The sequence below is a fragment of the Hyaena hyaena genome, unplaced genomic scaffold (genome assembly GCF_003009895.1).
Source record: "Hyaena hyaena isolate Hyena2069 unplaced genomic scaffold, ASM300989v1 scaffold_52, whole genome shotgun sequence".
Taxonomy (NCBI): Eukaryota; Metazoa; Chordata; class Mammalia; order Carnivora; family Hyaenidae; genus Hyaena; species Hyaena hyaena.
This window is the reverse complement of record NW_024080684.1, coordinates 4,028,315-4,051,828: the sequence shown is the minus strand read 5'-3', so window position 1 is coordinate 4,051,828 and position 23,514 is coordinate 4,028,315. Positions and strand designations below refer to the sequence as shown.

At 39.5% G+C, this 23,514-nt stretch overlaps 1 protein-coding gene across 4 annotated transcripts in view; it reads left to right on the top strand.

Annotated features, from left to right (window-relative positions):
• The window catches only part of AIG1 (androgen induced 1), a 247,052-nt gene extending 223,905 nt beyond the window's left edge, over nt 1-23,147 (top strand). For 3 of the 4 annotated variants that reach the window (XM_039230891.1, XM_039230890.1, XM_039230888.1), the window contains 2 exons: nt 16,455-16,618; nt 22,470-23,147. In XM_039230891.1, coding sequence (XP_039086822.1) covers nt 16,455-16,618; nt 22,470-22,507 — 202 coding nt within the window. In that variant the 3' untranslated portion in view covers nt 22,508-23,147. Of the gene's footprint in view, nt 1-16,454; nt 16,619-17,247; nt 17,577-22,469 lie in introns of those variants that run through there. The other variant, XM_039230889.1, reaches the window with a different exon arrangement.
• Nucleotides 23,148-23,514: the final 367 nt, after the last annotated feature.

Below are 23,514 nucleotides of genomic sequence, written 5' to 3'. Positions count from 1 at the left end.
TTGTAAATGTAATGTAGATGTCTACATTATTACTCTGTTATTGGCTGTGTTAGCAGATAGAGACTCAAAGACGGGTGAGATCAATGTTGAAAAGCCAAGAGAAACCCTTGTGTTTCTGGCAAGAAGAGTGACAAAATAACAATTCCAATATACACCCAGAGCATTCTCAACAACACAGGCCTTCTTTACCAAAGCCTTACAGATGTGGGAGAGAGGCAGTTACCCAGCTGTAGCCCCTCTCTAGCCTTCCTGTCTCACAACCCAGAGACACAGGCTCACTAAAAGACTAAGATTTTACCATATGATTATAGAACACATCCCCATCCCCACACCTACCATCACATCAACAGGGCTCCAGCATAACAGTGGATTACAGTTGAGAGAGCTACATGATATAGATTCTATTTTAGAAGGAATTCGTAGGGAAACTTAAAGATAAAAGGGAAAGAAAAACAAAGACACTGAAAGAAAATGAAGCCTCTAGCACTTGCAGCTAAAGCAAACACCAAACATAGCCCAAATCTTGGCTAGACTAATACACTAAAATTGTATTTATTTCAGTTTCTACTACCAGAAATGTCATGTCCAACTTTCAACAATAAAAAATTACAAAGCATGATAATAGTAATGAAAAAATAGATTCTGAAGAGACAAACCAAGCATCAGAATTAGATATGACACAGATTTTAGAATTATAATAAGGAGTTTAAAATAACTATAATTGGGGCGCCTGGGTGGCTTGATTGGTTAAGCGTCCGACTTTTGCTTGGGTCATGATCTCGCAGTTTGTGGGTTCGAGCCCCGGGTCAGGCTCTGTGCTGACTGCCAGCTCAGAGCCTGGAGCCTTTTTCAGTCTGTGACTCCCTCTCTCTCTGGCCCTCCCCTGCTCACGCTGTCTCTCTCTCTCTGTCTCTCTCTCTCTCTCTCTCTTCTAGAAATAAATAAAACATTAAAAAATTTAAAATAATAAATAACATAACTATAATTAATAGGTTAAGGGATCTCATCATAAAAGTGGACAACATGTAAAACCAGGGGTATTGTAAACAAAATTGGAATCTAAGAAAGAATCGAATGGAAATGCTACAAGTCAAAGACATTTAGCAGAAATGAAGAAAACTTTTGGTGGGCTCATGCATAGTAGACCGGACACAGCCAAGAACAATATGTCAGTATAAACTTCTCAAACTGAAGTGCAGGAGAAAAGAGAATTTAAAATATGGGACAGAATATCCAAGAATTATGGAGCAATTTCAAGAGATGTAATATACCAAAATTGGAATCCAGAAGGTGAAGAGAAAACAGAGGAGAAGAAATATTTTAAGTAATAATGGCCAAGAATTTTCCAAAATTAATGACAGACACCAAACCACAGATCCAGATCCAGGAAATTCCGAGAATACCAAGCAGGATAAGTAACAAAACCATCTACAAATATTGTATTCACACTGCAGAAAACCAAAGACAAGATCTTGAATGAAGCTGGAGCAGGGTTGGAGAAGTGAAGGATACCTTTTACTTATAAAATAAAGAGGATAGAATTTATAGCATACTTCTCATCAGAAATCACTGCAAGCAAGAAGAGAGTGTTGTAAAATACTTAAGCATTGAAAGAAAACAAAAACCTCAAATCCTATATTGAGCAAAATTATTCTTTAAAAGTGAAGGAGGGATGCCTGGAAGGCTGTCAGTGGAGTATGTGACTCTTCATCTCAGAGTTATGAGTTCAAGCCCCACATTGGTCATGGAGTTTACTTTAAAAAAAAATAAAAAGTGAAGGAGAAATAAAGATTCTTCTGAAAAAAAAAAAAAAAGATTCTTCTGAGACAACAGTTCGTGAGATCAAGCCCCACATCAGGCTCTGTGCGGACAGCATGGAATCTGCTTAGAATTCTCTCTCTCCCTCTCTCTCTGCCCCTCCCCTTCTCTTGCTCTCCCTCTGTCTCTCTCAAAATAAATAAGAAAACTTTTTTTTAAAAAAAGTGTTCTTAAAAGAGAAGGAAAATCAGATAGGTCAGAGACTTGGATCTACAGAAACTTGTATGGGTGATTATTGTATGTGAATAAGTGAAAAGAGTAACAACAAAGTTATAAGGGAGGGGAGGGAGAAATTGAGAATACTTTATTATTAGGTATTTGCACTATCTATGAATTGATATTTGAAAGTTGACTTAGATTCGTTGTAAATGTGTATTTCAATTCTAGGGAAACACTAGAAAGAAATTGCAAAAAAATAAAAAGAGGCACAATTTATTCTAAGAGAGAAGGGAAAATGAAAGCATATAAAATTAATTAAAGCAGAGAAAACAGAAAAGAGGGAGAAGAAAAACAAGAAACAAGTACAATGAATAGAAACAGAAACAAGTACAATGAATAGTAATCCAATTATATCAATAGTTATTTTAAATGTGACTGGTCTAAGTATAGTAATCTAAAGACAAAAAATGTAAGAATAGATAAAATAACAATACCAAATATGTGTTACCTATAAGGAACCTACTTAAAATGTAAAGGCATAGGTAAGCAAAAAGGAACAGAGAAATACATAACATACTAATGCTAATCAAAATAAAGATGGGTAGTGCTCGCTTCGGCAGCACATATACAAAATAAAGATGGTGTAGTTGTATTTATTTCAGACAAAAAACACTTCAGAGCAAACAGAATTACCATGGACAAAGAAAAGCATTACCTGATAAAGGGATTAATTTTCCACAAAGACCTAATAATCTTTAATGAGTATGCATCTAACGACTGATGAAACTGATAGAACTGCAATAAGAATATACAAACCCACTGTTATAGTTAGAAACTTCAATATCTCTCTCAGTAATTGATAGATCAAGCTGGCAAAAAAAAAAAAAAAAAAAAACCTTGCAAGGATATAGTTGACCTGAACGATACCATCTATCAGCCTGATCTAATTGACATGTATAGGATACTCTATTCAGCCAGAGCAGAGTACACATTCTACTGAAGCTCACATGGAACATTTACCAAGATAGATCATATTCAGGACCATGAAACACACCTTAACAACTTTAGAAGAATAGAAATCATACAAAGTATGTTCATAGTCCACAATGGAATTAAACTATAAAATCAGTAACAGAAAGATAGGTAGAAAATCTCAAAATATTTGGAGATTAAGTAACACACTAATAAATAACACATGTGCCAAAGAGTAAGTGTCAAAAAAAATTTAAGATATTGTGAACTTAAAAAATATGAAAATGTAAGTTATCAAAATATGTAGGATTCAGAGAAAGCAGTGCTCAGAGGTTAATTTAGAACACTGGATACATATATTAGAAAAGAATTATTCACCAAGATAAGGTGAGAATTTATTCCAGGTATGCAAAGCCAGTCAACATTCCAAAATTCAATTAATAGAATCTGCTACATCAACAGGCTAAAGAGGAAAAATAATATGATCACACTAATAGATGCAGAAAAAGAATTTGACAAAGCCTAACACCTATTCGTGATTTTTAAAAAAGAAAACCTCAGCAAAGTATCAATTGAGGAGAACTTCCTCAAACTGGTAAAGAACCATCTATCTAAAAACCTACAGCTAACATCATACTTAATGGTTAAAAAAAAAAAAAAAAGCAAAAAACAAAAACAAGTAACTGGATGCTTTCTCCTTAAGACTGGGAATAAAGCAAAAATGTCCTTTCTCACCATTTCTATTCAATGTCATACAGGAAGTCCTAGCCAGTGCAATAAGACAAGAAAGAAAGGAAAGTTTTATAGAGATTAAGAGGAAAGAATAAAACTGTCTTTCTTCACAGATGACACGATTATCTATGGAGACAAATCCAAATAATTAACAAAAAACCTCCCGGAACTAATTAGTCACTGCATACAAGGTTTATATACTAAAATGAATTGATTTACTGTATACTAGCAATGGACAGTTAGTATTTCAAATTGAAAACAGTATCATTTACAATAGCACCAAAAAATGAAATACTTAAATACAAGTCTAACGAAATAGGGAAAGATCTGTATGCAAAAACTAGAGAACTCTGATGAAAGAAAGAAAAGGAAAAAGAAGGAAAAGTTTATATTCATGGATTGGAAGACCCAATATTATTAAGATGTCAGTTCTTATCAGCTTGATCTGTAGATTCAAACATAAGTCCAATCAAAATCCCAGCAAATTATTTTGTGGATTTTGACAAACCAATTCTAAGGTTTACGTGGAAAGGCAAAGAACCCAGAATAGCCAACTCAACGCTGAAGAAAAAGAAAATTGGAGAACTGATACTACCTGACATCAAGACTTAGTACAAAGCTACAATAATCAAGACAATGTGGCCCTAGTGGAAGAATAGACACAAGGTTTAATAGAACAGAATAAAGACCCCAGAAGTAGATCCACATAAATATAGTCAACTGATACTTCACAAAGGCACAAAGGCAATTCAATGGATAAAGGATATCTTTTCAACAAATAGTACTGGAACAATTGGAAGTCCATATGAAAAAAAAAAAAAAAACTCAGTCTGCATACAAACCTTAAACCTTTCACAAAAATCAACTCAAAGTGCATCATAAATCTAAATGTCAAGCTCAACAGTGTAAACTCCCAGAAGAAAACATAAGGTATTTGGGTTTGGTAGAATTTTTAGACATAACACCAAAAGCATAAGGAAAATAATTAAATACAGAAGACTGATTTAGCCTGCCCAAATGTGATAGAAATATATTCTGTGGGTAAAAGAGAATAAGAAAGGAGGGAAGGAGTTACAAAATGGCTGGACATATCATCCATATTAGTAATCAGCAGATACTATCTCAGATTGATCAATCAAGAATGTCAGCAATATATGGCTATTTTTAAGAAATATAGATATAACAGCACCTGGGTGAATCAGTCAGTTAGGCTTCCAGCTATTGATTTCAGCCCAGGTCATGATCTCACGGTTTGTGAGTTCAAGCCCTATGTTGGGCTCTGTGCTGGCAGTGCAGAACTTGCTTGGGACTCTCTCTCCCTCCCTCTCTCTGTGTCCTTCCCTGACTTGCTCTGTCTCTCAAAATAAATAAATAGTTATTTTTTTAAAAAACAAATATACATGTTTTTAAAAGCTAAAAACAAAAAACAGCTGACATTGTTGAATAAGGCCTTCACTGGGGATCAGGACAAGGCATAGGAAGGAGACTCCAGTTGGGTATGGCAGGGACTCTCTGCTTTTTAATATAAACCTTCTAGAGCTTTTGGTGGTTCTGATAAAAGTTAAAATTCAGTTGAAAAACAAACAGTAGAACTCAACTGGAAAAAAATAAGAATAATTGACCCTACCACCCCTCCCTAGCACTAGCAAGGGCATAATACCATGGTGTCATCTAATGTCTGTATTTCTGTTAATACTGGGACCCCCATTACAAGACAGGATCACATCTACCTTACATACTGCTGCATTTATGTGTCTGACACATTCTAGACACTGGTCCACATTTATTGAATGGGAAAAGAAACATTTAACAGTTCTAGAAGCAGCACACAGAGGACAGATGTGGCAAATAATGCAGAGGTGACCTCACTGCGACTTGAGACTGGGCACTAGCACAAAGCAAGAGCTCAAGAAATGTCCGGAAATTTGCTATTTATTAAAGAAAGTTGGCAATTAGAGAGAGAGAGAGAGAGAGAGAAATTGCTAGTTCAGAGAGGTGGCAGGTTCAAGGAAGATGTAATCATGGCAGGGATAACCAGAACATTGGAGTCCTAAAACTAAGAATCTATGAGAGAAAGAAGCACAAAATGTTCTAGGGAGTCGTTAGAGATCATTTCTGAAAAATATGGAAAATTATGATTTTCCGATGTGGGATTGAGGGTGTTCCTCTTCCCCTTGCAGAGTTAGTGGTTTAAGTGCATGGGTTTCTCACTACCTCAGCCAATTCTGATGATTGCTCAGGCCGTAAGAGTCCCTTGCTGACCACACTTCCCACCTCCTTCTAGAAAAAACACATTTCATACAACGTTCAATGTGTCAACTTGATGTTTGGCATCTGTGTACTTTAAGAAGATCCAAATGATTAAAGTTAAGTGAAACTGGCCATGAAGTTTATTAAGGGAAATTTGAATTGAGTTCTCTTGGGAAACATCACCATAAGACCAGGTAGGCTGTAGAAAGTAAGACTCAAAGGAAGCAAATCACTTGAAACCAGTTTAGACATGTGCCAGGACATGTGGTGGAAGAAAATATTCTGAAGTAGCTTATTGGCCTGCCTGTATGGATAAATTACTCTGATATTTGTGATCTAGAATCAGGAAGAAAACACATTCCCTGATTACCTCATAGGAATTCATTCTGGGAGGCATGCACAATTTGCCTTTTTCCCCAAGGATGGGCGGAGGGACAAAACCTTGAAAATATCTTTGTGTGTGACAAGTACAGAAAAAATATTATATATTTCTGCATAGGGAGAAGCAGTGGGGAGATTTTGTTGGTTTGTTCTGTTTGCTTGTTTTTTAATCTAATCTAAGTTGACTGTGCTTATAACTATGTTATCTGATGAGTATCTCTTTAGGATAGGCAGTATTGTTTATAACCCTTTAGCAGAGGGAAACTGAGGTCTGAAAGTTAAATACTATTCAAGGTGACCTATTAGGTGGATGAGCTCAAGCTGATCCGGAGTATAGAAGGCACAGCTACATGATCAGGACCAGCTGGTAATTTGTGGGGCCCAGTGCAAAATAAAAATGTGGAGACTCTAGTTCAAAAATTATTACAAATTTTAAGATACAAACCAAATGTGGGCCCTTCTGACCCCAGGGCCACATGTGACCACACAGGATGCACATTCATAAAGCTGGCCTCATGTATAGATGCCTCCCAAGTATGTAAATTTGGGCTAACTCCAATGAGAAAATTGGAAAGATGCTGATAAATTATAAATTATGATGCTGCCTTAAAAGGTTATCTTGAAGAATACTCTTTTAAACCCACAGTAAATGAACAGTTACATAATTATATCTGTAGCTTCTAAAATTGTCTCTGTAACTGAGCTAGAGGATATTTCAACACTGCTTCGGATGGGATCCCTCTATGTGGTAATTGCCTGTGAATTGATGCATTAATTCTCTAGCACCACCGTACACGTCACCGTGAAGAATGTTTTGAGGCCTGTTTCCAGAGCCCTGTTTCCATCTAGGCAGATATTCTTTGTCCCATTCTCTGGCACCTATGGCCACTTCCGTGAGAACCCTGGCAGCCCTCTGCAGCATGCACTCTGGAGGACACACCTTTGCATCCTTACTGCTGCTCACCCCACCTGACACACAGAAGGGACTCGAGAAATGTTTGCTGAATAAATGAACGAGGACATAAACTCCAGAAAAATCCAGCAGAATTCTAGATTCTCAAAAATGTAGCAAGAACCAGTCTCCTTGCAGTCAATACGCAAGAGATGGTCCAAGCGGCCTTCAGAATTGCTCTAAATTGAGATGATTAGACCTAAGAAGAGGGCCAGGTATAAAGTTAGCCTTTGAATCAAAACTTACAACTGTCTAGGACAAGTCCTTCAGAAGCATCAGGTTGGAGGTACCATGCGAGACAGACCGAGACCCATTGGGCAGGAAGCTGATGCAATGCACATCCGGGATCTTGCCCCACCCTGGAACACACGCTCACTGCCTGCCAAGCAGTGTAGTAAATTCCAGTAGACTAAATGTGCATATGAGGCGACTCTTTCTTAAGAGGTAAGTCAATGCCTCCTCTCAAGGAAGTGTTTATTACATTATCCCTGCAGTGGTTTTTCCTCCCCTCGGGAGAAGTTGTAAAATCTGACCCCTGAGTTTTATAAGAGATTCAGTCTTGTTTAAAACTTCACCAGAACTGATTTATCTTACATTTTGCGGCATTTCTGTATCTCACAGATTTTCTATAACTTTTCTAGTCAGTGGGGAGTAGAGGAAAAAAATCACGCAGAGATTTCATACTTGGATCACTTTTTGGTTCTGAGCACGTTAAACAGAGCTGGCCAGAGCCCTGTTCCCATCCATCGTGTCCTGTTTCTCAGAGCACCAGAGGAGGCTGGTGTACAGGCTGAGCGCCAGACTGCTGAAATATGTATCCTTGCTTCTCCACTTATTGAACCTCTTGGGGCCTCGGTGTCCTCATCTACAGAATGGTAATAATATAACACCTCTCCAAAGAGTTGCTCATATAAAACATTTAATATAGTGCCTATCACTAAGAGGTCAATGTTGTTAGCTGTTAGCTGTTATTGCATGAGTCTGTGTCCTGTGTCTCTTATGAGCAATAGCTCAGCTGTCAAATAGCCTAGCTCCTTATCTAAATGTGACTAATAAAAGTGGTTTTTAAATCCTTTTAAAAATACACTAATCTTAAGAATTGAAAGGTCATCAATGATAAGACAGGTACATGTGTCTATTCAGGATAAATAAGGGTGACAGAATCAGAAAAGGGGAGGGTGACATGCCTTCTTCACTCCAGCTCCTCCAAGGCTCCAGTGACCACCACAACTCACGACTCATGGCGTAGGATGAAATCTGTCTATGTGGCATAAGAGCCAGTGAGTTTAACAAGGTCAATTTTTCTTTACTTAACTATTTATCATGTATACCTGGTCAGAATCCAAAATAGATTTGAATGAGACACATACCACTTGGAATATGAAAATTTTCTTGCTTCTACTTTGTGGGAGGAAAGTCAGTTTTCTAATTAGTCTCAATTCTCAAATATATTGTGCTACTGGATGTTGTCTAGTTTTTCCTTTTCCCACTTGTCCCCTGCCTGCCAGACACTATATTTCTCTATGTTCCTTCCCTGTCCCTAGGACTTTTTTTTCTTTCAGTCTGCTTTGTAGCCTCATTCTCCTTGAACTACCCTGTAGATCTTGATCTTTTCCAAGGCCTTCTCATGGACCCTTCATGCCTCATAGTCTACCTGAGTGATCTCACTTTGTTCTGATAGCTCCAACCGCCATCTTTTGGCCAATGAACCCTCTATCTGATTTGCCACATCAGTCCTTTCTCTACAGTCTAAACCCATGTAACTGCCTTCAGGAAATCTCCCCTTGGATCTCTTACAGACACTTCAAATTCAACATGTCCAAACTGAACTCATCATCCCCCCAAATGGGCTCCCTTATGGCATTCCCTATCTCAGGAAATGGCAACACTCTCCACCCAGTTAATCAAGCCAGGAATCTATGATTCATCCCAAACTCATCTCACTTCCCTCACTGCCTAAATCCCATCAATCACCAAGTTCTCTTCAGTCTATTTTCTAAATCATTGTCTTTCAAATTTATTTTACTGTGAGTAAAAAGAAATGTCTTTTGCTTCGTGACCCAGCCAGTATGCATGTGCATGCTCACACGCGCGCACACACACACAGGTAAAACACAAGTTTCACAAAGCAATTTTTATCATCATTTTATGCAAAGGTTTCTGACATTTTCTATTATGTTTTCTTCTGTTGTTGCTTTTTAAAATGCTAGTAACTAATGGGTGACTGGCAAATGGTTAAGAACCAGCTCTTCTGGAAGCAAGGGTGGGGACTTGATGTGTAGCATTTGAGTCTTTGGTGTAAGTACACCCACCGTGGATGATCTAAGCTCCCAACCAAAGAGCTTGCAAACATCCCCCAAATCCAAAAACCAGCTCTCCTCACAATCTGCAGCATGCCACTGCTTATGACCTACAGTTTGATTCATGCTAGTCTAAATATTTCTTGAATCTACCTGCTAATATTCATTCCTAATGCTACCGCTCCAATCTGGGATACCACTATTTTTGATAGAATTGATTTCCAGGTCAACTGATATGTTTCAAACTTACTTAATCCCATTCAAAGACTTCCTGTTGCCCACAGGAGAATACAGTCTGTAATTCTTACCATGGCTTAAAAAGCCACCTACAGTTTGGTGTCTGCCTGCCCCCTCATGACCTCTCTTCCTTGAACTCAACAAAAATGTTTTCTTCATGAATATCTGGGACCTCTCCCTTGTTTTCAGGTCTTTGCACATGTATTCCATCTTTGTTCAACTGACTCTTACTCATTCTTTCTATCACAGCTTAAATGCTACAAATTCATTCACTCATTCTCCCACTATGTGACAGACATTGTGGTAAGTGCTGGTCATACAATGAGAAGTAAAAATAGACACAGCCCCTCACCTCAAAGAATACTCTAGACAGGGAGACACATATTCCAGTAAAGATATCATTCAAATTTAAGTGCTAATAAAAGAAGAGCTTAAAAATAGATTCAGTGCTCTACATGAGCTAATCTGACCTAATCTAATAGATCAAGGAAAATTCTCCAAAGTGATGACTGAGAAGTTACATTGGTTGAGTTAAGATATAAAGGGGAAATATAACTTATTGAATCTAAGGGATGGGGAACTAACAGCATAGGCAGAGGAGGAACCTGTAAAAATATACATGGCAGGAAGGAATATGGCAAAATCAAGGAACCAAATGAAAATGAGAGCCAGGCATGAGAGGGAGTATGAGACAGGTGGAAGCCACTCTGTGATGAGCACTCTGACTTTGTTATAAATTTAGGGCTTTAACAATAAAGCAGTGAGAGGCCATTGATGTATTTGAAGCAGGGATATTATGCGTTCAGATTTTTGGCTCAAAAAGATTACTCTGGCAGTTGTGAGGATGGGTCAGGAGGAGATAAAAGTAGATTGGAGACAATTAGAAACTATTACAGTACTCCAAACAGAGAAGACGACAACACAAATGACGGTGATGGAGATGGAAAAAAATCAACATATTGGAGGGATGTGTGAGATAACCTTGACAGGATAAGATAATGGATTGAATATATGTGATGCAAAAGAGAAAGAAGCAGCAAAGATGACTCCCAGATTTGAGCTGCAAAACTGAATGAGTGGTGGTACCATGTACGGATAGAAGGAATGCCATAGGAAGACCACGTTTGAAGGAAAACAGCGTGACCTTAGCTTTAGATGTATGGGTTTGGAGGTATGTTTCAGGTGTTTTAAGGACTCTTTGCTACGCTTCTCTGACACAGAAGAGAGGTCTGGATTAGGACACAGTTTTGTGAAATATCTACACATGGGGCTATAGACATGAAGCAGTGGACATAAATGAATTCATTAACCAAGAATGCACAATATGAGAAGAACGCTTAAAAACCAAACCCTAAGGAAATTCAACATTTCCTAGTTGGGTAGCGGAGGGTGGACTTATTAAGAGAACCAAGAAGAGTGGCCAAAGAGGTGGGAGGAAAACCAGGAGAAACTGATGTCACAGAGCTGCCTTGTTTTTATGGAGTATCAAGACAAGAAGCCAGACTGTCGTGGGAGGAATGACTGCAAAGTATAGAAATGGAGTCACTGAGTGAAGACTCCCGGGAGACGTTTGCCTTTGATGAGATCTAGAACAGTATTTATGAAGTTGACAGAAACTTTTAGGTTATGCTTTAATGAAAGACACCTCTGTAGCACAGCACTTAGATAGGAGGCATTAATAGGTACATCATTTCTTAAATTACACATTAAAGTGAACTAACACGGAGGTATATTTAGTAAAATAGATGGTCCCGGAAGTCTCATGATACTCGAACATCTGCATATCTGTGTGTGCACACGTGCGCACACACACACACAAATACATACACACACATCAATTTTTTTAGGCTAAAATTAAATTTGGTGCCGTTACCTTAAGAATAAGCTATTTGGTTGGGGCGCCTGGGTGGCTTAGTCGGTTAAGCGTCCGACTTTCGCTTAGGTCATGATCTCACGGTTCGTGGGTTCGGGCCCCGCGTCGGGCTCTGTGCTGACTGCCAGCTCAGAGGCTGGAGCCTGTTCCAGAGTCTGTGTCTCCCTCTCTCTCTGACCCTCCCCTGCTCACGCTGTCTCTCTCTCTCTCTCTCTCTCCCAGAAATAAATAAAACATTAAAAAAAAAATTTTAAAAAAAAAAAAGAATAAGCTATTTGGCATTAAGACAGGAAGGCTTCAGAACAAGATAGAAATTGAAAGTGAACCAAGAACTGGGAACTCTCCACAGATAGATGAGCGAGGCCATGAGTCATCTTTGTGCCGGAAATAGAGCCCTGATTGTATCAAGGAAACAAATGGCGAAAACACAACTTGTTAGAACAAGTAGGTGCATCATTCACACGGATCCCGTGAAACCCACACAACGCGACTCCTGTATCTGAGGTGCAGTCAAGACAACGTTTTTTAAAGAAGAAAACCTTCCTTCATTTTGGAGACTATAGTAAAAGCCTCATTTAGGGAACCAAGTCCTTGCAGCAGAAAAGAAGTCAGATATGCATCATTCCTTTCCCAGGCTTGCTGTTTTTCCAGCACATTCTTTAGTCCGGCCTCAGCGTCTTTACCTGTAAAATGGGGATAATCATACCTCATACAGTGGTTGAATAAGGTGAAGGAGATCACGTACTATCTCAAAGCACTGTCCTCAGAATAGCTTTCCACTCCCCTGCCCGGAGAATCTTAACATTTCCATTGTTTTCTTGGAACACAACTTTATTCTTTAGTTCATCTACTGTCTATGGCTACTTTTGCACTAAATGGCAGAGTTGAGACTTGTGACGGAGACCGTGTGACCTCCAAAACTGAGCATATTTACTATCTAGTTCTCTACAGAAAAGCTTTGCTGACAACCAAGGACATAAAGATTGGAGGGTGAGGGGGGAGATTTTTTAAATTGTTTTTTTAAGTTATTGGCAAAGTGCCTGTCATATAGTAAAGGGTTAATAAACAGATGTTGTTGGTTTGGTATGTCTTTATTCAGGTATTAATTCAATAAATAGTTATTGAGTACATCCTGTGTGCCAGACACTGCTCCAAGGGCCACAGAACCTAGCAACGAACCTAACAGATAAAAATATAAAAATGCTTATGCTCATTGGACAGATGATACACAGGTAAGTGAAAATAAATACAGTAAATTAACTGGCTGGAGAGAAAAATAAAGAGATGGAGAATAGAAAGATTCAGGATAAAAGTTGCAACTTGTAGATGCGTGGCCTGGGAAGACCTAACTGAGAAGGTATCTTTTGAGTGAACACCGAAGGACACAAGGGAACATTGAGAATACTGTAGGGGAGACAGGGGTAAGAAGTCATGTGAAAGCCACAGGAACAAATACAGTGTGCTCAGTGTTCTTAAGGAAGGCCAGGGAGTCAGTGTGGCTGGAGTGGGGTGAGCGAGAAGGAGAAGAGGAAGAGAATAGTCAGAAAAGTACCTGCCAAGCCTAGGTAGTTCCCTGAAGAACTGCCTGGGGTCTCCGGCTTTTATTCTAAGTGAGAAAGGGAAGCAAGAGTTTTGAGCAAAGTAGTGAGACAACCTAATTTGCACATAATCTAGATCAGTCTGGCTGTTCCAATGAGAATGGCCCAGTGAACAGACAGTAGCAAGGGTAAAAACAAAGACACAGGAAGCTGTTGCAGTGCTTCCAGTGAGACATGATGATGGCTTGAACCCAGATAGTGGCAGTGGCAATGGTGAGAAGTAGATGCCTTCGGTCTATTTGGAAAATAGAGCCAATGGGATCTAAGGATGGATTAGGTGTAGGTTGTGAGAAAAAGAAAAGTCAGAAATGACTCTACATTTTCTGCGCCAAACTACTGCTGCAGTAATGTAGTAGTCATTGATGTGAGAAGTGAAAGATGTGGGACATGCATGTTTGCTGTTAGATGGTGGAGGAGGGGAGACACGTGCAGGAATTAGGATGCAGAGATGAATGGTGACATCATGGAAGTGTTGAGTTGGAGGTGTATCTTCCCATGGGCACCTGAGTATAGAACTCTGGTGTGGTGGGCACCTGAGTATAGAACTCTGGAGATCAGGGAGAGGTCAAGACTGAAGATGTAAATGTACGGGTCTCTACAGAGAGATGGGATGTGGTTGTGGTCGTTGGATCTATTCAGTAGTATGAGTGGCTCCACTGAGACCAGAAGTACACTGCAAATAACATCTGAGGAGCAGAGGCCTCCATTAGAGACATTACCAGAAGCTGCCAGTGAAAAGTTCATTCTATCAGAAGCAAGTAGAAAGCCAGGAACAGGTAGGAAAACATGTAACTAGCATTCATAACTTGAATTGCTCCTAATTTGCCTAATTGAGGAAACAGTTTCGCAGTGAGTCAGATTATAGTTTTATAAGTTGATTTGCAAAGTCAATTATAGCTTTATGGCATTACATTTTTGGGATATTGCATATTATCTCAATGGAAATTAATAAGCCACTTGATGAGCACACAATACTCCTTACACTAGTGAAGAAAAGATTAAGAAGACAAAACTGCCTCTAATTTATGGACAAACACAATATGATGCATCAGAATCCCATAGGGTAGCTCTAAAAATTTAATGTCTGCTGATTCTCACAAATCCTTCAATCTTTTTAAGAAAGAGAAATCTTGACTAGCTTGGCTTCTTCTTTTGGAAAAAGCTTTTAGTTTGAAGTTATTCAGGCTGACCTGGTTGGACCTAATGACCATTTCTTCCCACTAAGACAATGCTTCTCCACCTTTCTCTCCTTTTTGAGAACCCCACCAAGGAACCTTTTTAGGTAAATTTTTTCCTAATCTCCAACCCATAAAAATGCTGTATTGTGGTAAAATATACACAACATATTTATCCGTTTGACCATTTATAATCATACAACTCAGTGTCATTGAATACACTCACAGTGTTATGTAACCATCACCACTATGTTTATCTAAAACATTTTCATTTTCCTCAACATAATCTGTATACTCCTTATACCTTAACTCCCTATCCCCACTCCCTCCAGCCCCTAGTACCCTCTATTATACTTTCTGTCTCTGAATTTGCCTGTTCTAGTATCTCATATACGTGGAATCATACACTATTTGTCCTTCTGCGTCTGGCTTCTTTCATTTAGTATAATGTTTTCAAGGTCCATCATATTGTAGCATGTATCAAAATGTGATCGCTCTTCATGGCTGAATAATATTACATTGTATGGCTATACCAATTTTGTGTGTCCATTCATCCTAGATGGACACCTGGGTTGGTTCCACACCTTTTGGCTATTGTAAATAGTGCTGCTGTGAACATTGGCGTACAAATACCTGTGTATGTTCTTGCTTTCAATTCAATTCTTTTGGATTTATGTCAATGCGGAATAGCTGGGCCCATGAAATGTTAATACCACAGATAAGCTGTGTATCTGTTTATGTTCTGTGTATATATGTGTCTGTGCTTCACACATAAAAACAGTAAGATTTCATCACCCTCTCAGAACCAATTTTCACCTCCTTGAGGGGGAGTGGTATCACCCTCACTGAGACAGCAAGCTCTAAGATAAATATCCGCAGGGTTCTTGCGTCAGTGAGGTAAATATATAAGTAACAGATACACAGACAAAGTGCTTAACAAAGAGTGAAGCCATGGATGATAAAGAAGATGACCCCCAAACGCATAAGTATAAAAAGTAACCTTTATTCCTCATGCAATCATGTTACTTATGTTATAATTAGTCTTCCAGATTGACAGCAGTTGATAAAGTGATGAACCCAAGAATGTCAAGACCAAACGAAATTGAGTAACTATTCTAGCTAAACTTTTGAAAACTGTGGAGGTTAATGATGTTGTATTCCCACTGAGCCTAAACTATCCCCAGAACACAAACAGATTATTGCAAGCAAGTTTTGTGTGAACTAAGGGGAACAAAGACAAGAAACAAATACAGTAGCCAACAATCCAGGTGGTAGGAAGCCAAGTATTGGTGAGGTTACAGGATGGCTCTGCCAGTATATACACACTGTGATCTACACTGAGTACACGGCTGAGTACACACTGGTATCCGGTTAGAAGGCAGTATGGAAGATGCCTGCACATACTCACTGAGGTTTGATTACAGTGTCATTGCCTGATGCTATATTGTCTCAGTATGTAAGGAAGAAATAAAGATTGTGTAACAATATTGAGAAAAACACATTTCAAATACCTGACCAGAACCCATCAAAGGTCAGAAAGACAAGGAGAAACCAAGGAACTACCAGATTGGAGGAGACTAAGGAGATGTGACCACCAAGCACACGCGAGATCCTGGACCAGAAAAAAGGGCATTCATGGGGAAATGGGAATTCAGAATAACCTCTGCAGTCCAGTTAGTAATGTGAATGGCTTCGCCTTAGTAATTGTGCCGTGGTTGTACATGATGTTAACATTCAGGGAAGCTGAGGTGAAGGTCTTACTGGAACTCTACCATATTTGCAACTCCTCTGTGAGTCTAAAATTATTATAGAATAAAAAGTATAAGATAACAAGCAAACAACAACGAGAACACACTTCCTGGTAGCTCCTGAGCATCAGAAGCAAACTTGTGACCGGCATTAGCGAAGAGTAGTCCGAGTGATGGGTCCATATTCACAATAGCAAGAGCTTTGAAATCTGACATGAGAGGAACTCCTGACTTTGTCTCCTTTCCAATTCTGTTGCAGGGTGTGCTGGGTGCATCACGTAACTGGGATGTGGGTGTATCCTTTCCTGGAACACATTGGCCCAGGAGCCAGGATCGTCTTCTTTGGGTTTACAACCATCTTAATGAACTTTTTGTACCTGCTGGGAGAAGTTCTGAACAGCTATATCTGGGATACACAGAGAAGTAAGTATTGTTGAGGGGAGCATAAAACAGGAGAATTGCTCTCTAAAAGAGTGTGTGCAGACACTGCAGGAAAATTCCATCGTAGCCCAGGATCAGTTATGAAGAGTTTCATTTTGTAACTTCACAATGTTAATTTAAGAGCTGCTGGCAGTTACCTGAAAGGTTTATTACTCACATTGTCTTATTAGCTAGTAAAACATCCAAATCTCAGAGAAAAGAAGCATGTCTATAAAGTTTTATAGGGAGAAATGTAGTGTTAACAACAACAAGAAAAATTTAGGAAGTTCACTCTGATCAGCAAAATACTGCTTTAGCTAAAGGGATCCCCCCTACAATTAAATAGACAAAATATTAAATGTAGTCAAATAGTCTCATTAAAAGCCACCTAAACCTCGACATCATACATCATCCTTTCTGTGGGTGCAGTAGCTTCAGACAAGTCTCCCTCACTGTTCTACTAGAACTCCAAGCAGCTCAGAATACCTGTGGCCACTGTGATTCACCAGTGACTGTCATATTCAAGGGCTGGAGGTGACAAAGAGGTACAGGCAGTAAAGGTAATAATGCTTCATTGCTGCGGAAACTCTCTTAACCTATGACTTGATTTCTCTTGTTTCTATTTATGCCAGAGCCTCCATCTTGGCAAGGCACGTAATCTTACCCAAGCTGTGCAAACCCCTGTGCAAAGTGTATGTAAGATAACATACAAATGGGAATATGGAAAAAGCAACAGCACAGTATGTAGTGATTTGAGTCCTGCATGAAAGTATTTCTAAAGGCAAGATGATTTGGGAATTTTAGAGAGCTCTGGTCATCTCCACCAATAGAATCACAACATTCTAGACATCACCAGCAAATGATTCCTGTTCCACAAACACGGAGCACCCTACTTTCTGCCAGACACTGTGCCAGGAACTTGATCTTATTAGACAAATAAAACACAGTCGTTGCTTGGTTACCAAATTGGACTTTTTTGTGCGTGAACCTTCTAAGATTGTGTGTCAAGGTATTAGCCAATGGTGAATGGCCAGGAGGAATTTAAGGATTTCTTTTCTCAGCAGCTGGCTTAATTTTACTAAGTGGTCTATTAGAAAAAGTGTCAACATTTTTTATTTGGTTCAGGCCGCAGCTTGGGAAGTCAGAAATTAGTCTTTTAACAATTCTTTCTCTGTTCAATGGGAATAGTAATCTTTATTAGTTAACTTATGGAAGTATTGAGATAACTTACAGAAATATGTTGAGAACAAATGTAAACTTTTCTCAGCTTCTTGGGAGAAAAGCTATATTTAAATGTAGGCTCATATGCTTAATATATGTTATTCAGAAAGTATTTATGACTCTTTCCCCTTGATTTGGCTTAATTCCAATGGTCATTTGGCCATTGTTCTACTACTCCTAAGAGAAGATGGCCTGAAGACCAGGAAAGAGAAAAATTCGTGTGGATTAATAGAATACTCTTCTTTTAACAGCACTGAGTAAAAAGTTAAAAACAAATAGTGAAACTAAGGGTTTTTTAAATGATCTGTTTGATTTCATTTGTGCCGTTCTCTTAAGTAAGGTTGACTCATATTCTGTAACTCATTTTAGGTATGGAGATTAATTTTATCTACATGGGACCATCTAGTTAATTCCACAAAGGCAGATGTTTGATGTCAATGCGCACATTTTTCTCATCTATGAGAAAGATTGCAAACTGGTGGCCTCCCCCCAAATTTACTTGCCAAAAGTTTTGTTAGACCTACTTAGTGGGATTTTGCTTTTTGAACTAACATTTAAAAAATTGGGAGATAACACATACAGGCCAGACTCATCAGCTTATCAGCACCACCAAGCCCACTGTCTCTTATGGCAACAATGGATTGGAATTGAGGACCAGTTGCCCCCTTGAGTTGGCTCCTTAAGTGTTCCTGGTTCTCACATGGCCACTTTGCTCCACCACACTAGCTGCCTGCTTCCATATGTATTTAAATTGAAAAAGTGCTGATTAAAAACAGTATGTGCCCGTATATGTGTGTGTACGTGTGTGTGTTTGTGTGTGTCGCGATGAACTGAGTACAGTTAGAGTCAGAATCCTGAGTACATTTACTACATCCAAAACAAAATCCTCCAAAAGCAGGGATATCACAGGGACCCCCCTTCCTTGTATCCATAATGATTTTTAATGGCTTCACTTCCTCCATTTGATTATGCTGTGTTTTCAATTTCGAGATAAAATCACATTATTACAGAATCTTAGAACCAAAAAGAATATTTGAAACCATCTAAGCTGGTCCTTTTACCACGCAGCAGCTGAAGCTGGAAATCCTAGACAATCCACCAAAATAGGTGGCTGCACAGCCAACACCTTCTGCGTAATGGCCAATCCAGTGTTACTTTTACTGAACCATCAGATTGTCACCCTTGAAAACCAAGACCCATGAGAGGTTAGAAACTTCACTAAGACCCGTGGACCTAGTTCATAAAATAACAAAATAGACGAACCTGATAAGAACAATGAACAAAAAGCCCTTAAATAGGTTAACTGTATAGGTAAGCATTTGCTCCTTTTAAAGAACAGTAACTCTAAGTGGAGTTGTGACTGTTGTAATGGTTGGCTAGGGCTGCTACAGTGAAGTGCCACAGGCTGGGTGGCTTTAAACAATAGAAATGCCATGTCTCACAGTTCTAGAGGCAAGAAGACCAAAATGAAGGTATTGGCAGGAATGGTTTCTTCCGAGGACCATGAGGGAGAGATCAGTTCCAGGCCTCTCTTCTTGGCTTATAGATGACGGTCTTCATGTTCACATGACATTTGCCCTCGTGTGTGAAGCTGTCTCCAAATTTATCCTTTCTATAAAGACAACAGCAATATTTGAAAAGGGTCTTGGTAACTTCATTTTAACTTAGTAAAGACCTCATCTCCAAATACAATCACATTCTGAGATACTGGGGGTTAGATGTGGGGAGACACAATTCACCCCTAACACTCTGCCTTCTGACCCCAAAATTCGTGTTCTTCATCATGCAAAATACATTCCCAAGAGCCCCAAAAGTCTTTCCAGCATCAACTCTTAGGTCTAAAATATCATCTTAAATACCATCTAAATCAGGTGTGATTAAGACTCAGGGTATAATTCATCTTGAAGCACAATTGCTCTTCCGTAGTGAACCTGTGAAGCCAGACAGAAAGTTATCTGCTTCCCAAACATAATAGTGGGACAGGCATTAGAATATACACACTCTTTCCAAAGAGGAGAAATCACAGGGGGAATGGAGGTCACAGTTCCTAACCAAGTGTGAAATGTAGCAGGGCAAGTTCTATTAGGTTTAAAGGCCAGTGATTCTCTTTGGCTGAATGCTCCATCCTCGGGCCACTGCCCCTTGTCACTAGGTGGAAGCCTTACCCTCTGGAGGAGACTAGCCCCTGAACCAACTTAAGAGTCATTCTTTCATTTCATGCTGTCTCTGTCCTTTTTAGTCCAGGCTGGCACTGTTTTCTGCTGGCACAAAATTCTCAGAAACCTTTTTGGCTACCTATGCAATTCGCAGGGCTCCAAAACATCAGACAAGAAGGTCCCCCACAGATCTCTCCTGGCTGCTGCTGAAATGATTAATTGGATCCATGAATGATATGCCCTAACCGTTTTAGCAAATGGTTGTCTCACCACACCCCTTGGCCTTCTCTCACATTCTGATGTTCTGAGGTTAGGACTTCAATGTATGAATTGGGGGGCACGTTGGTAAAAGGACACAGTTCAACCTGTAATAGCTGAAATATTTCTGTACTTAAGCTAAGAATTTATTCCAATTCCCGTGTGTCTATCTGGGGTGACCAATCTTATTAAAAGTAAAACATAATGCGACCAGAAATGAAAGTGTCCAAAAATGAAAGGTTGGGGTGAGGACAGAGACAAGCCAAAGAGAAAGGAGGTTGGAGCCAGATGTTTGTGACAGAAACCTTCCTTCTTTTTCTCTCCCCCCGCTGCCCCTCCAGCCCATGGCCCACACAGGCCCACACAGGCCTACAGTGTCCCAGCACTGCCCTCTGGTTGAGCCCTTCTCCCAGCCTGGGGAATCACATGTGACTAACTCTCTCAGGGTCAATCAGCTCTTCCTCCAGGTTCCCAAAAGCACATCCTGCCTCAGCTTTGTGACAGGTTTCTTTCTGCTATTTGTGTGGAAATTATACCTCTGGTTCTTCCAAATATTATTTACAGCTGTCTAATTTTTTCCCTCTACCGCAAAGCTGCCAAACTAAAGTAGGTGGGGAGCCATTTTTCCTGTCTGGGTCAATGAACACCCCCTGCTCTCCACCCCCGCTTTTGAAGATTCCACTGTTGCTGCCAAGTCAACCCATCTGCAGGAGAATGCTTAGGAGGAAACAGACTTTAAAGAAAAGCAAGCATTTATTAGTTCCTGAGAGCTTCTCCACAGGAGAAGGAACATGGGACAAAGTTGGGGCCCAAGTCATGTGTGCTGTTTGAACAGAATCTCTGTTGTGTTTTTCTGCCTTTGCCTTGGTTACCAACAACGAAGGCATCTCCTGGCCTTCCCCCCTAGACCCCTGGTCCTCCTCCCTTCAGATGTCCTTATTCCTTAATCTGAAGTTTTCCTTAATATGATTTCTGAGAAGTACTTTGGAAGAAGTGTTATAGATCTGTGCCAGTTCCTTAGTCATGAAAACCAAACCTGAAAGATTGTCTAAGGACACCTGTTCAGAGCATGTTACCCACATTCCTACCGCCACCACCCTGACTCCACAAAACAAATACTGGGAACTGAGAGCTAAGGGGAAGGGGAATTCTCCCTAATATAAGCCCTGTGAGAGTAACCCTCTGGGATTAGGTTTTACGTTTTTTTATACTGTGAAGTTCCTTATTTTATTCTGCTTTCCCACTAGCATAGCCTTCTGAGGCCGTCCTTGTATTCATTGTTTATTAACTGAGTCCATAATGATTAATTGAGCTCCTCCTGTGAATCAGACACTGTGTTAGGTGCTAGGGATATTATCAGAAAGAAAACAGTTAAGGACTCTGCCTTCGAGAGCTAATAACTCACATAAAAAAATACCAACAAAACCCGCAAAGCAGTATTTGGGGTTCTTTTGTTCCAGCAAAACATCTGAGAATTTGGTTTCAAAAGAATATTTAGCAAGGAGCAAAAGAAAGAAAAAGTGGGGAGCATTTACCAGTTTAACTTTAATGCATGACAATGACTTCAACATTTTCACTTCCAGGAAAATGAAACATCATTAACTATTCACTACGGACCACAGACAGAGGTCTTACTGGTCCAGTACATATGAGTCTCTCAGGAGGTAAAACATAGTTCTACCAGGAGTAGGGTGAATAAAGGAAGAACTTGAGTTGAAGTGCATAAAGGTATGGAAATCAACAGTCCTTGTGCTAAACAAGCTCTCAGTGAGTTTAAAAAAAAAAAAAAAAAAGTTGTTTTTCCTTCTTGACTTTTGAAAATCCAGAGTCCTTGCCTTGAGAAGAAACAGGACCAAAATCTAAACGAGTGAGGTCTCAGTGAGACTCATCAGCTGCACACCTCGTGTTGTTAGAAGCTGGTTACAGCACGGTCTGGTGGGGGGTTCTGAGCAGATTCAATGAGTCAAGAGCCGACTTGCACCCATCACTCCCAGAAGCCATAAGACTTGGGTGTGTACTGATTTCAGGGGCAAGGGTGGGGACAGAGGTCACCAAGGAAGTTTCAGGAGAAAGTTGGAAATTATTTTCCTTCTTAGTTAGGAGAAAGGGAGTGGGTGCAGCAGAGTGGATGGGAAGATGTGTGGGAGACGAGCAGCCTTGGCAAAATTGCTCACAGTTTAATCTGATGTTAAAATAAAGAACTTTGCCTGAATTTCTAGGTATGGAAGAAGAGAAAGAGAAGCCTAAATTGGAATGAGATCTAAGTCTAAATGAAAGAGCTGGATTGAGCCATCATTGAGGACTCGCTACCCCCTGGGCATTGGCTGTACAGGAGAGGAAGCGGTGAAGAAAGCAGTGGAATTCACCTCAGCCTCTCTGCCCCAGAGGGGGGGCACCTTTATAGAGAAATATATATAAGAATAGAATACAATTATTTCCAAGACAACTTGCCCTCGTTATGTTTTAAAGACTTATTTCCAAATTCATTACTGATAGTAACATCTTTTTTTTCCTCTTCTAGTTTTTAAAACTAAAATTGATCATTGGTTTTTAATTTTTGCAATTGTAATTCCATTTAGTCGAGGAAGAATAAAATTCGATTGTGTTTCTTGTTGAGAAATATGTAAAAATCGAAGGTACAGATGTAAAGCAAGGCGTTCGCAAATTGAGTCCTGCAGGTGGCTGGGATACCGACCCTGGACCACAGGGCAGTTCTGGAAGAAATGTGCCAGGTGTTCCGTTTTGCAATAATGTCACCATTGCCTCAAATAGGCAATGTTAGTAATAATCACATCAATTTAGTCAAAACCCTGAGTGTATTTGAATCTCATGATTTAATCTTGTGAAACTTTTCCTATATTCAAACAAAGTTGAATAAAGACCAAGTCACCCCAGTCTGATATCTGCAAAGTGTATTCAATACTGGTGTCTCCTCTGCTGTTTTGTTCCTATTGCCTCTTGAAAATGGGTTTACTGAATATAGGTCTTAATAAGTCTTTTATTCTAAAATGTGTATCTTTTAAAAATTTTTTTTGATGTTTCTTTATTTTTGAGAGAGAGAGAGGAGGGGCAGAGAGAGGGAGACACAGAATCTGAAGCAGGCTCCAGGTTCTGAGCTGTCAGCACAGAGCCCAATGTGAACTCACAAACTGTGAGATCATGACCTGAGCTGAAGTTGGACACTTTGCCGACTGAGACACCCAGGTGCCCCCCAAATGTGTATCTTTTTGATAAATCTAAAAAAGAATAATTTTTTTAAAAGGT